This window comes from Lithobates pipiens, unplaced genomic scaffold (assembly GCF_037356315.1).
Source record: "Lithobates pipiens isolate NorthernLeopardFrog02 unplaced genomic scaffold, aLitPip1_a1.2 Scaffold_27, whole genome shotgun sequence".
NCBI classification, from domain to species: Eukaryota; Metazoa; Chordata; class Amphibia; order Anura; family Ranidae; genus Lithobates; species Lithobates pipiens.
In genome coordinates, this window is record NW_027507788.1 from 226,099,121 (window position 1) to 226,111,742 (window position 12,622).

Below are 12,622 nucleotides of genomic sequence, written 5' to 3' on the forward strand. Positions count from 1 at the left end.
CTGGGGGGGGGGGGGGGGCGGAATGGAGAGCTGAAACTAACAGTCACTGCTCTCTGCTCCAAGCAGACTGAGAACTGAGCGATAAGCAGTCATGTGATCGCTTGTTTCTCGGTCCTGGAGCCGACGTGGGGCAACTGCAGAATTACACCAATATTGCAGTGTAGATGTGTGTGTGTATGTGTATATATATATGTGTATATATATATATATATGTGTGTATGTATATATATATGTATATATGTATATATATATATATATATATATATATATATGTATATATATATATATATATATATGTGTGTGTGTGTATATATATATATATATATGTATATATATATATATATATATATATATATATATATATATATATATATATATATTTTATATATTTATATATATATTTTATATATACATATTTTTTTATATATATATATATATATTTATATATATATATATATTTATATATATATATATATATATATATATATATATATATTTATATATATACAGTGGTGTGAAAAAGTGTTTGCCCCCTTCCTCATTTCCTGTTCCTTTGCATGTTTGTCACACTTAAGTGTTTCGGAACATCAAACCAATTTAAACAATAGTCAAGGACAACACAAGTAAACACAAAATGCAATTTGTAAATGAAGGTGTTTATTATTAAAGGTGAAAAAAAATCCAAACCATCATGGCCCTGTGTGAAAAAGTGATTGCCCCCTAAACCTAATAACTGGTTGGGCCACCCTTAGCAGCAACAAATGCAACCAAGCGTTTGCGATAACGTGCAATGAGGCTTTTACAGCGTCCTGGAGGAATTTTGGCCCACTCATCTTTGCAGAATTGTCCTAATTCAGTTACATTAGAGGGTTTTCGAGCATGAACGGCCTTTTTAAGGTCATACCACAACATCTCAATAGGATTCAGGTCAGGACTTTGGCTAGGCCACTCCAAAGTCTTCATTTTGTTTTTCTTCAGCCATTCGGTGGTGGACTTGCTGGTGTGTTTAGGATCATTGTCCTGCTGCAGAACCCAAGTTCGTTTCAGCTTGAGTACACGAACAGATGGTCGGACATTCTCCTTCAGGATCTCTTGGTAGACAGCAGAATTCATAGTTCCTTTTATCACGGCAAGTCTTCCAGGTCCTGAAGCAGCAAAACAGCCCCAGACCATCACACTACCACCACCATATTTTACTGTTGGTATAATGTTCTTTTTATGAAATGCAGTGTTCCTTCTACGCCAGATATACTTGGACACACACCTTCCAAAGAGTTCCACTTTTGTCTCATCGCTCCACAGAATGTTGTCCCAAAAGTCTTGGGGATCATCAAGATGTGTTGTGGAGAAATTGAGACGAGCTTTGATGTTCTTTTTGCTCAGCAGTGGTTTTCTCCTTGGAACTCTGCCATGCAGGCCATTTTTGCCCAGTCTTTTCCTGATGGTGGAGGCATGAACGCTGACCTTAACTGAGGCAAGTGAGGCCTGCAGTTCCTTGGACGTTGTTGTGGGGTCTTTTGTGACCTCTTGGATGAGTCGTCGCTGCGCTCTTGGGGTAATTTTGGGCGGCCGGCCACTCCTGGGAAGGTTCACCACTGTTCCATGTCTTCGCCATTTGTGGATAATGGCTCTCACTGTGGTTCGCTGGATTCCCAAAGCTTTGGAAATGGCTTTATAACCCTTTCCAGACTGATAGATCTCAATTACTTTCTTTCTCAATTGTTCCTGAATTTCTTTGGGTCTCGGCATGATGTGTAGCTTTTAAGGATCTTCTGGTGGACCTTACTGTGTCAAGCAGCTCCTATTTAAGTGATGCCTTAATTGTGAACAGGTGTGGCAATAATCAGGCCTGGGTGTGGCTAGAGAAATTGAACTCAGGTGTGGACAACCACAGTTATAGTATGTTTTAACAAGGGGGGCAATCACTTTTTCACACAGGGCCATGATGGTTTGGATTTTTTTTCACCTTTAATAATAAACACCTTCATTTACAAATTGCATTTTGTGTTTACTTGTGTTGTCTTTGACTATTGTTTAAATTGGTTTGATGTTCCGAAACACTTAAGTGTGACAAACATGCAAAGGAACAGGAAATGAGGAAGGGGGCAAACACTTTTTCACACCACTGTATATATATATATATGTATGTATGTATGCATGTATATATATATATATATATATATGTATGCATATGTATATATATATATATATATATATATATATATATATATATATATATATATATATATATATATATATATATATATATATATATATATATATATATATATGCATGTATATATATATATATATATATATATATTCGTTTATTTTTTCAAACCCATACTTCTCCTTTAAATGACCTTGTCAGGTTGTAAAAAATTGAGACAAAATGTACCTGCAATTAAGAAATATCATACTCACCTGTCAGGAAACCCATCAGTCCAGTTTCTGCAGCCTCCTCATTACTCAACATTTCTAGAAGCGTGTCTGTGTCTTCCAGCCAGGGCCATTGATAAGGCAGTACAACCGGTCCTGTTGTTCTGGGCTCAGGCCTTATCAGCTAAACAGGGGGGCCCAGGGCAACTTTATTGTTCATTTCTTCTTAAATGAAGAAATAGATTTTACTTGAACATACACCTGCTCCTATTTGTTTCCCTGGGCCCCATCAGTTTAACAGAGGGGCCCAGGAAGTGGGAACTTTTTCTTTTATTTTTGCTGATCCCAGCACATGCCATGGTGGTTCCTTCTCTAGCCCCGATGTCACTACAAGACTCAGCAGTATTGTAGGTTGAGGAGGAAGGAACCATGCAATGTGGCAGGGGACACACAAGCGTTGAATGCTAAAGAGCCTTATGGAGGCTGCAGCACTGAAGCAGAGGGAAGGTAACCCATAGAGGGCGCATAGGTGCCGCCCCCCCATCCATGCGCCCGGCCCCCTGATCTACATATCAGTGCCGCCGGGCCATGGATTCCAATGCGGTGGGTTGTTTTTTTGAAGCACCTGATCAGAGCCAGAGGCCAGGGGCCTCTGGAGCCAGTTGTGTGACGATAAGCAAATTAATTTTCGCTATTGTCGCACTAAGGTTCCTCCCCGCCAATCAGGAGGCAGGTCAGCGAGACCTGTTTCCTGATTGGCCAAAGCGTCAGGTGATCCTATTGGATGTCTAACACTTTGAAGAGGAGACACAGGGGAGGAAGCTGGAGGAGCGGGCACGGGAGCCACCACGGCCGCTGCCTGCACTCCAGGAGAGGAGACCACAGCCCCGCCACACGACCGGCTAAGTACTGGACAGGGCGGAGCTCTGTTTCATTGCTGCCATTGCGCCGCTGCGGGGGGGGGGGGGTGTTGTTTGTTTACCACCCCCCCCAAAGAAGAACCCACCAGCCGTCACTGGATACACGGGTTATAAAAACTCTTCTGTTGTGGGAACATTTCTTCTCGAATTTGACAGGGTCACTTGAAAGCACTTGGCCCAAGAGAGTTGAGCTCAGTTATATTTAAGCTTTTTTTTTCTAATTTATTAAGGCTTGGCACAAGGCCAAATTAGGGCTTTTGTTTAAAAAAGGAGTAAGGTCTTCTATTTATAACTACGGACCGGCGACCTGTAAGCTTAACATCTACTGTAGGGAAGATATGTACCCAAATACTGGCTTCACTGGCACATTAAGAGTGACAGCCACATACAGTGGGTAAGAGCAGGACATACTCATGGAAGCGTCATTTGTTGTTTGGATTGGAAATGTCTTGGCAAATATATTCAGCCGATTTGTGTATGTGACATGGGTTGCATTCATCTGTAGAGAGAGGAAGCACAGAAGTCATTAGACAAGGTCAGAAAACTTACCTCCATACAGTAATCCGCACAATAGCAAAGAGTTACTCTTAATGTCAGTGTATTCCCTCAATAGTCAAAAAGGAAATCTCCAGTTTTGTTAAAGCAGAACTCCAGCTCAAAACAACCAGGTAAAAATGCACAGCCCACGGATAAAATAGCAAACAGCAGCTTTTACTGCCATATTCAACTTCAATGCAGAGACGTTCCCTGCTGTACTTCTTTCGCTATTTGATGTGTTCACTTTGATGGCCACTACCATTCAACCCACTTTCTCCGAGCCCTTGGACCCCTCCATCCCCAGCCTGTGACTGGGTAGAAAAAGGAGAAGCAGGGGACTGATGTGCTCATCTCTCCATCACTCTGTTCCAGTGGTGGCTGGGGCTTAATATTTTGGAGTGGGTGGAAAACCAATGCCCCCCTCAACCCCCCATGGAAGACAGAAATTAAGGCAGCGATCCCACCCCCCCTCCCCGGGAGATGGACGGAAAGGCGGCAATCCTCCCCGGGAGACGTACGGCAAGGCACTGATCAGAGGCCTCCTTACCTTAGGAGGCAGATGACAAGGATCTGGAGTATGGCTGCTGCTCCTCGCTCCAGCTACTCCTCACTCTGGGCCTTGCTTCTCCTCCCGGCTGAACAGGAAGTGGGTCCTGGGCAGGGCCGTCTTTAATATTGATTGGGCCCCGGGCAAAAATTTTCTTAGGGCCCCCCTCTCCCCATGCAATTTCACTCTCCACCTTCTCTGAGACATACAACAAATAGCAGCTAGACTTAAAATCAGTTTACTGTATCAGATCAGCTAGCGATTGTGATTGGTTGCCAGAGGTTACAGCATATCATTACTGCTTACCGACTGGTTGCTAGAGGTTACAGCACTCCTTAAGGCTCACTGATTAGTTGCTAGAGATTACATGATTTCTGCTTGTTGATTGGTGGCTGCTAGAGATTACTGTACAGTAATACTGCTCACTGGTTGCTATAGGTTACAGCACATCTTCTCCTCACTGCAGGGGGGGCATGATATACATATGAATGCTGCCTTTATTTACATATCAATGCAATTGGCCTCGGCTATTTACATATGCATGTCACTGATATTTACATATGAATGCCGAGTATTTACATGTAAACACAGGGTCTGCAGGTGACTCATCTGTACAATAGGTCAGAGCTGGGCAGCATTAGTAGCAGCACTTCACACTGAGATATCAGGACACAGCACAGGACTAAAACCTCAATGGACAAGGGAATGTAAACTGGGATAGTTGGCAAGTATGAGGCAGCTGCTTTGGGCCCCACAACAATGACAGGGCCCAGGGCAGCTGCCCCTTTTGCCCTGCCTTAAAGACGGCCCCGGTCCTGGGACGCGATTGGCCGAGAGTCCTAAGTCTCACTGGCCAATCGTGTCTCAGGACCTGCTTTCTGATTGGCCAGGAGGAGAACTAGGAAGACAATAGCGAATATTAATTCAGTATTGTCCCACAACTGAGTGGGCTCAGAGCGCAGTGCTCTGCGCCCCGAGCCCACCCTTTTTTTTTTAAGCCAACTAGAGCCTCAGGCTCTAATCATGTGCTTAAAAAAAAAAACTCCATTGAAATTCAATGCGGCCGGTGCCCTGCATGTAGATTAGGGTGCGGGCCCATAGATTAGGGAGGAAGTGTCCCTGCAGCCCACATGGTTGGGCCACCACTGCTCTGTTCTCTCGTCTTATTAACATAATCTTTATCAGCAGATGAACTAACTGGTTACTTGAGTTCCTTCTCTTTCTCCAAGCCTGAGTTGTACAGGGACTGCAAGAGCCTGAATCCAAATCACATTGAGGTAATTGAGCTGCTTTTATTTAGAAAATATATATATTTATTGCTGCAAATAAATACAGAGCATTGTTATTTGTGTCTTTTATATCTGCCTGGGGTTTCAAATCCTCCTTGTGGGTGTCTGCTTTATCTAGCCAACTAGAGACATCCATGCGTGTGCGCTCTCAGCTGGGGCTGTGTGTTTCTCTTTAAACAAACAGCAACCCCAGCAAGCCACACCCCTATTCCCTCCTCCCATGCAGCTGCAGGAGCCAATCACACGCTTTCCCTCTATATCTCCTCTACAACCGGGAAGTTCAGGGAATGGGGCAGACATGGAGGACCTGGTGAAGCTCCTGGTGGAAGTGGCAAGGGGCGCCAGGTAAGTGTTTGAGGATGAGGAGGGGTTGTAAATGTATCAGGCATTTTTTTCATTAACATTGTGAATGCATTAGAGTAAAAAAAAAAATAAATAAATAAAAAATCTTAGGCTTTAGTGCTTTCTGCCGAGCCTATATGAAAATGTATTAAAAACTATGCAGAGAGTACAACACTCTTCTGGGGACAAAAAAACCAAAACACATAACAAGGGTTCTAAGCCTTCTCTAATCCATTAAGTTCCTAAATTCTGACATTTTTGTCCATACATACTTTATTGTATCTGTTTTTCTCTTGTATACCAAACAGTCAGGAGAACTTACCAAAGTAGCAGTGTTACAGTCAGAGGTTGTCAATGGACGGTGAATGGTCATCTTTGATATTCCATCCACAACCTCCCTTACTGCAAAACACTCGGCGTTGGCGCTGTTCAGCCTTATATTGGATGTATTAAAACCATATCTTTCCAACCAACATTTTGACACCTGTGTATTGAACTTTGCTCCAGTACAAGTATATGTCGGAGATGGAAGAGTTCCTGAAAAAAGAGTAAATTCGTTCAGCATTTCTGCAATGAGAAGGTGACGTCGACCTGATTGATGTACATTATACACTATAGGGGTTTTCTATATATACCCACTTTAGGGTGGCAAGAGTGACCAGGGACTGGGGGAGAAAGTTACCATAGAGTAAAAGAGTTAAGTCCCAAATAAACAGCCAATTAACAAACAAAACCTTGACTGTTCATGGTCAGTGTAGTGTCCCCTATATTTGTGGTCGGTGTAGTGCCCCCTTACATTGATGATCAGTGTAGTGCCCCCTTATATTGATGATCAGTGTAGTGCCCCCTTACATTGATGATCAGTGTAGTGCCCCCTTACATTGATGGTCAGTGTAGTGCCCCCTTATATTGATGATCAGTGTAGTGCCCCCTTACATTGATGATCAGTGTATTGCCCCCTTACATTGATGGTCAGTGTAGTGCCCCCTTACATTGATGATCAGTGTAGTGCCCCCTTACATTGATGATCAGTGTAGTGCCCCCTTACATTGATGATCAGTGTAGTGCCCCCCTTACATTGATGGTCAGTGTAGTGCCCCCTTACATTGATGATCAGTATAGTGCCTCCTTACATTGATGGTCAGTGTAGTGCCCCCTTACATTGATGGTCAGTGTAGTACCCCCTTACATTGATGGTCAGTGTAGTGCCCCCTTACATTGATGGTCAGTGTATTGCCCCCTTACATTGATGGTCAGTGTAGTGCCCCCTTACATTGATGATCAGTGTAGTGCCCCCTTACATTGATGATCAGTGTAGTACCCCCTTACATTGATGATCAGTGTAGTGCTCCCTTACATTGATGATCAGTGTAGTGACCCCTTACATTGATGATCAGTGTAGTGCCCCCTTACATTGATGGTCAGTGTAGTGCTCCCTTACATTGATGATCAGTGTAGTGCCTCCTTACATTGATGATCAGTGTAGTGCCCCCTTACATTGATGATCAGTGTAGTGCTCCCTTACATTGATGATCAGTGTAGTGCCCCCTTACATTGATGATCAGTGTAGTGCCCCCTTACATTGATGGTCAGTGTAGTGACCCCTTACATTGATGATCAGTGTAGTGACCCCTTACATTGATGATCAGTGTAGTGCCCCCTTACATTGATGATCAGTGTAGTGACCCCTTACATTGATGATCAGTAGTGATGGCCGAACGGTTCGCCCGGCGGTCGTTTCGCGGCGAATTTCGGCCGTTTGCGGTCCGCTCGTTCGCTCGACTATTGGCGTCGTTCGCCCCGGCGGACTTACGTGTTTAATGTGTAAAAGAACTTTGACCTATGATGACACATCCATCATGGGGTACAGGACAGCCAACTGAGACATGACAGCACATGGACACTTGGACATTCCCCCTAACCTATAAATACACCCGATCCGGTGGCCATTTTACATTCTTTCTTCTGTCACTATAGGGAAAGGTTGCTGTGTGGAGTAGGGAGAGATAAATCGCTAGCTATTTGGTACACAAAGTTCTTTTCAGGACTGGTATAGGTGTTAGGTGTATATAGGTTTGCTGTGCTACTGATTGTTGCAGCAGCCTGAGTGTCTTTTGTCAGTTTAGAGAAAGGGAAAGGACGGTGTGTGCTACAGGGAGAGTCAGTTTAGTCGTCATCATCATCATCATCATCATCATTAGCTGTTACTATCAGGTCCACAAAAGAGCTATTCCAGTAACCACTAATCGTTCCAGTCTCCTCTTTTTTGCCACTTTGTATAGGGACAGGAAGGAAGCAGTGTGTCAGGCAGTGAGGGTCAGTTTAAAGAGTTGCTGTTACTATTAGTTCCACAAAGGTTCTTTTCAGGACTGGTATCAGTGGTATGGTAATAGGCTTGTACACGTATAATATTCTTTCTTCCAAATATAGAAAGAATATTATACTTGACTGCTGCCCTTCTGCTGCACTCTGCTAATCATTCACAACTCACTTGTTCCACAAAGCTCTTTATCAGGACTGGTAACTTGGTCTGTGTAGGGTGCTACAGTACATAGGGTTGAGTGAGGTACAGTCTGCTGTTCTGTAAGGACCGCTATTGGTCCACAATAGATAGGGTTGAGGTGCACCACTGCTGACCGCTCACCTATACTGCAGCAGTCCTTCATTGGTATAGGGACTGACGTACAGTCTGCTAATCACTAACACACAACCTGCTTGGTCCACAAAAGTTCTTATAAGGACTGGTAACTTGGTCTAGGGTGCTACAGTACATAGGGTTGAGTGAGGTACAGTCTGCTATTCTATAAGGACTGTTATCGGTCCACAATACATAGGGTTGAGGTGCACCACTGCTGACTGCTGCCCTATACTGCAGCAGTCCTTCATTGGTATAGGGACTGACGTACAGTCTGCTAATCACTAACACACAACCTGCTTGGTCCACAAAAGTTCTTATAAGGACTGGTAACTTGGTCTAGGGTGCTACAGTACATAGGGTTGAGTGCGGTACAGTCTGCTGTTCTGTAAGGACCGCTATCGGTCCACAATAGATAGGGTTGAGGTGCACCACTGCTGACCGCTGCCCTATACTGCAGCAGTCCTTCATTGGTATAGGGACTGAAGTACAGTCTGCTAATCACTAACACACAACCTGCTTGGTCCACAAAAGTTCCTATAAGGACTGGTAACTTGGTCTAGGGTGCTACAGTACATAGGGTTGAGTGTGGTACAGTCTGCAGTTCTGTAAGGACCGCTATCAGTCCACAATAGATAGGGTTGAGGTGCACCACTGCTGACTGCTGCCCTATACTGCAGCAGTCCTTCATTGGTATAGGGACTGACGTACAGTCTGCTAATCACTAACACACAACCTGCTTGGTCCACAAAAGTTCTTATAAGGACTGGTAACTTGGTCTAGGGTGCTACAGTACATAGGGTTGAGTGAGGTACAGTCTGCTATTCTATAAGGACTGTTATCGGTCCACAATACATAGGGTTGAGGTGCACCACTGCTGACTGCTGCCCTATACTGCAGCAGTCCTTCATTGGTATAGGGACTGACGTTCAGGCTGCTAATCACTAACACACAACCTGCTTGGTCCACAAAAGTTCTTATAAGGACTGGTAACTTGGTCTAGGGTGCTACAGTACATAGGGTTGAGTGCGGTACAGTCTGCTGTTCTGTAAGGACCGCTATCGGTCCACAATAGATAGGGTTGAGGTGCACCACTGCTGACCGCTGCCCTATACTGCAGCAGTCCTTCATTGGTATAGGGACTGAAGTACAGTCTGCTAATCACTAACACACAACCTGCTTGGTCCACAAAAGTTCCTATAAGGACTGGTAACTTGGTCTAGGGTGCTACAGTACATAGGGTTGAGTGCGGTACAGTCTGCTGTTCTGTAAGGACCGCTATCGGTCCACAATAGATAGGGTTGAGGTGCACCACTGCTGACCGCTGCCCTATACTGCAGCAGTCCTTCATTGGTATAGGGACTGAAGTATAGTCTGCTAATCACTAATACACAACCTGCTTGGTCCACAAAAGTTCTTATAAGGACTGGTAACTTGGTCTAGGGTGCTACAGTACATAGGGTTGAGTGAGGTACAGTCTGCTATTCTATAAGGACCGCTATCGGTCCACAATAGATAGGGTTGAGGTGCACCACTGCTGACCGCTGCCCTATACTGCAGCAGTCCTTCATTGGTATAGGGACTGACGTACAGTCTGCTAATCACGAACACACAACCTGCTTGGTCCACAAAAGTTCTTATAAGGACTGGTAACTTGGTCTAGGGTGCTACAGTACATAGGGTTGAGTGAGGTACAGTCTGCTATTCTATAAGGACTGTTATTGGTCCACAATACATAGGGTTGAGGTGCACTACCTTCTTTCTTCATTTGGCTCACTTCCTTGTCCCAAAAAAGCACACCGTACTATATGCCCCTACCCTCCTCTTTGAAGAGGTTGAGCGGTGTCATATTTCTACTGGGGCTGCTTATGATATCCCTGTGCTGTGCTGACTTCCTCCTGGGGTTTCTTATTATGAGGGGATCACACCATCCCTGTGCTGTGCTGACTTCCTCCTGGGGGTTCTTATTATGAGGGGATCACACCATCCCTGTGCTGTGCTGAGTTTCTCCTGGGCCTGCTTATTATGAGGGGATCATACCATCCCTGTGCTGTGCTGACGTCCTCCTGGGGGTTCTTATTATGAGGGGATCACACCATCCCTGTGCTGTGCTGAGTTTCTCCTGGGCCTGCTTATTATGAGGGGATCATACCATCCCTGTGCTGTGCTGACTTCCTCCTGGGGGTTCTTATTATGAGGGGATCACACCATCCCTGTGCTGTGCTGACTTCCTCCTGGGGCTGCTTATGGTGCTGCTGTCAGTGCTGTATATCACGGTGCTGGTGTGAGTGCTTAATGTCACGGTGCTGCTGTCAGTGCTGTATATCACGGTGCTGATGTCAGTGCTTAATGTCACGCTTCTGATGTCAGTACTCTCTATCACGGTGCTGCTGTCAGTGCTGTATATCACTGTGCTGATGTCAGTGCTGTATGTCACGCTTCTGATGTCAGTGCTCTCTATCACGGTGCTGCTGTCAGTGCTGTATATCACGGTGCTGATGTCAGTGCTGTATGTCACGCTGCTGATGTCAGTGCTCTCTATCACGGTGCTGCTGTCAGTGCTGTATATCACGGTGCTGATGTCAGTGCTGTATGTCACGCTTCTGATGTCAGTGCCCTCTATCACTGTGCTGCTGTCAGTGCTGTATATCACGGTGCTGATGTCAGTGCTTAATGTCACGCTTCTGATGTCAGTACTCTCTATCACGGTGCTGCTGTCAGTGCCGTATATCACGGTGCTGATGTCAGTGCTTTATGTCACGCTGCTGATGTCAGTGCCCTCTATCACGGTGCTGTCTTTAGATGCCTCTATCACGGTGCATGTGTCATTGCTGTATGTCACGTTGCTGGTGATCATCTCCTGCACCCTCTTCTTTGCCTACCCTGGTCCCTGACCTTCCCTCTCCTCCATTGCCTTCATGCGCTCCACAGTCCTGAATTGTCAGAACAATTTCCCATATAAAAAAAGAATGCTTGTAGTTATCGATCCCAAATTCACCTCATACATGTATTATGTCATTGGCCATGTGGTGGGACTATGTTTGCCCAGCTAATAATTATCTTGTGGCTGCAAATTTGACCTAAGGGTTTGCGAAGTTCGCCTCCCATTGAAGTCAATGGGGCCCGCCGCGAACGTTCGGTTTCGCGAACGGTCGGCCTCGTTCGCGGTCCGCGTTCGCGAAACGTCCCGTCGTCAGTTCGTCCATCACTAATGATCAGTGTAGTGTCCCCTTACATTGATGGTCAGTGTAGTGCCCTCTTACATTGATGGCCAGTGTAGTGCCGCCTTACATTGATGATCAGTGTAGTGCCCCCTTACATTGATGGTCAGTGTAGTGCCCCCTTACATTGGTGATCAGTGTAGTACTCCCCTTAAATTGGTGATCAGTGTAGTGCCCCCTTACATTGGTGATCAGTGTAGTGCCCCCTTACATTGGTGATCAGTGTAGTACTCCCCTTAAATTGGTGATCAGTGTAGTGCCCCCTTGACTTTGGTGATCAGTGTAGTGCCCCCTTACATTAACTGACATTGTAATGTCCCCTTACAATGGTGGTGAGAAGGGATTTCAGGAATTTGGATCCTGACTTTGAAAATTTGGCCATGTCCATAGATGATCATCCTGAGAGACACTTGTAGGCACCAGCTGTCTCCCCCCAGACCTGTCATTCAGTGGGAGTGAAGCAATGAGACGAAACTTATCTGAGAGGCAGAATTCCCTCAAGGAATCACAAGCAACCTCTGGTTCAGAAAGTCCGGTATGGGGAGCACACAGGAGTCCTTTAGAAGCTGATGACTCTTTCTCAGGATTTCTCCTATACAGACCTCCCTAAAACCACAAATCTCGGTGCAAATAGCGTGCAAAAAAGTCAACTTCTGTGGGGTCTTGCTTTGGTTTCCATCCCAATCTCCATATTACCCACAGCAAGCCAAATTTGTAAGTTTATGTGACAGTCAGATTATACCTCTACTATC

The 12,622-nt window shown here is 45.0% G+C and overlaps 1 protein-coding gene across 5 annotated transcripts in view; it reads right to left on the reverse strand.

Annotated features, from left to right (window-relative positions):
- The window catches only part of LOC143934582 (uromodulin-like), a 171,303-nt gene that overhangs the window by 106,207 nt on the left and 52,474 nt on the right, over positions 1-12,622 (reverse strand). For 3 of the 5 annotated variants that reach the window (XR_013263309.1, XR_013263308.1, XM_077458326.1), the window contains exons 4-5: positions 6,337-6,551; positions 3,644-3,798 (exon numbers count right to left, since the gene is read on the reverse strand). The exons of the other annotated variants lie outside the window; for them this stretch is intronic. Coding sequence is in view for 1 of the 3 variants with exons in the window: in XM_077458326.1 (XP_077314452.1) it covers positions 3,644-3,798; positions 6,337-6,551 (370 nt within the window). In the remaining 2 variants the exon portion in view is untranslated. The remainder of the gene's footprint in view (positions 1-3,643; positions 3,799-6,336; positions 6,552-12,622) is intronic. 5 annotated transcript variants of the gene reach the window in all.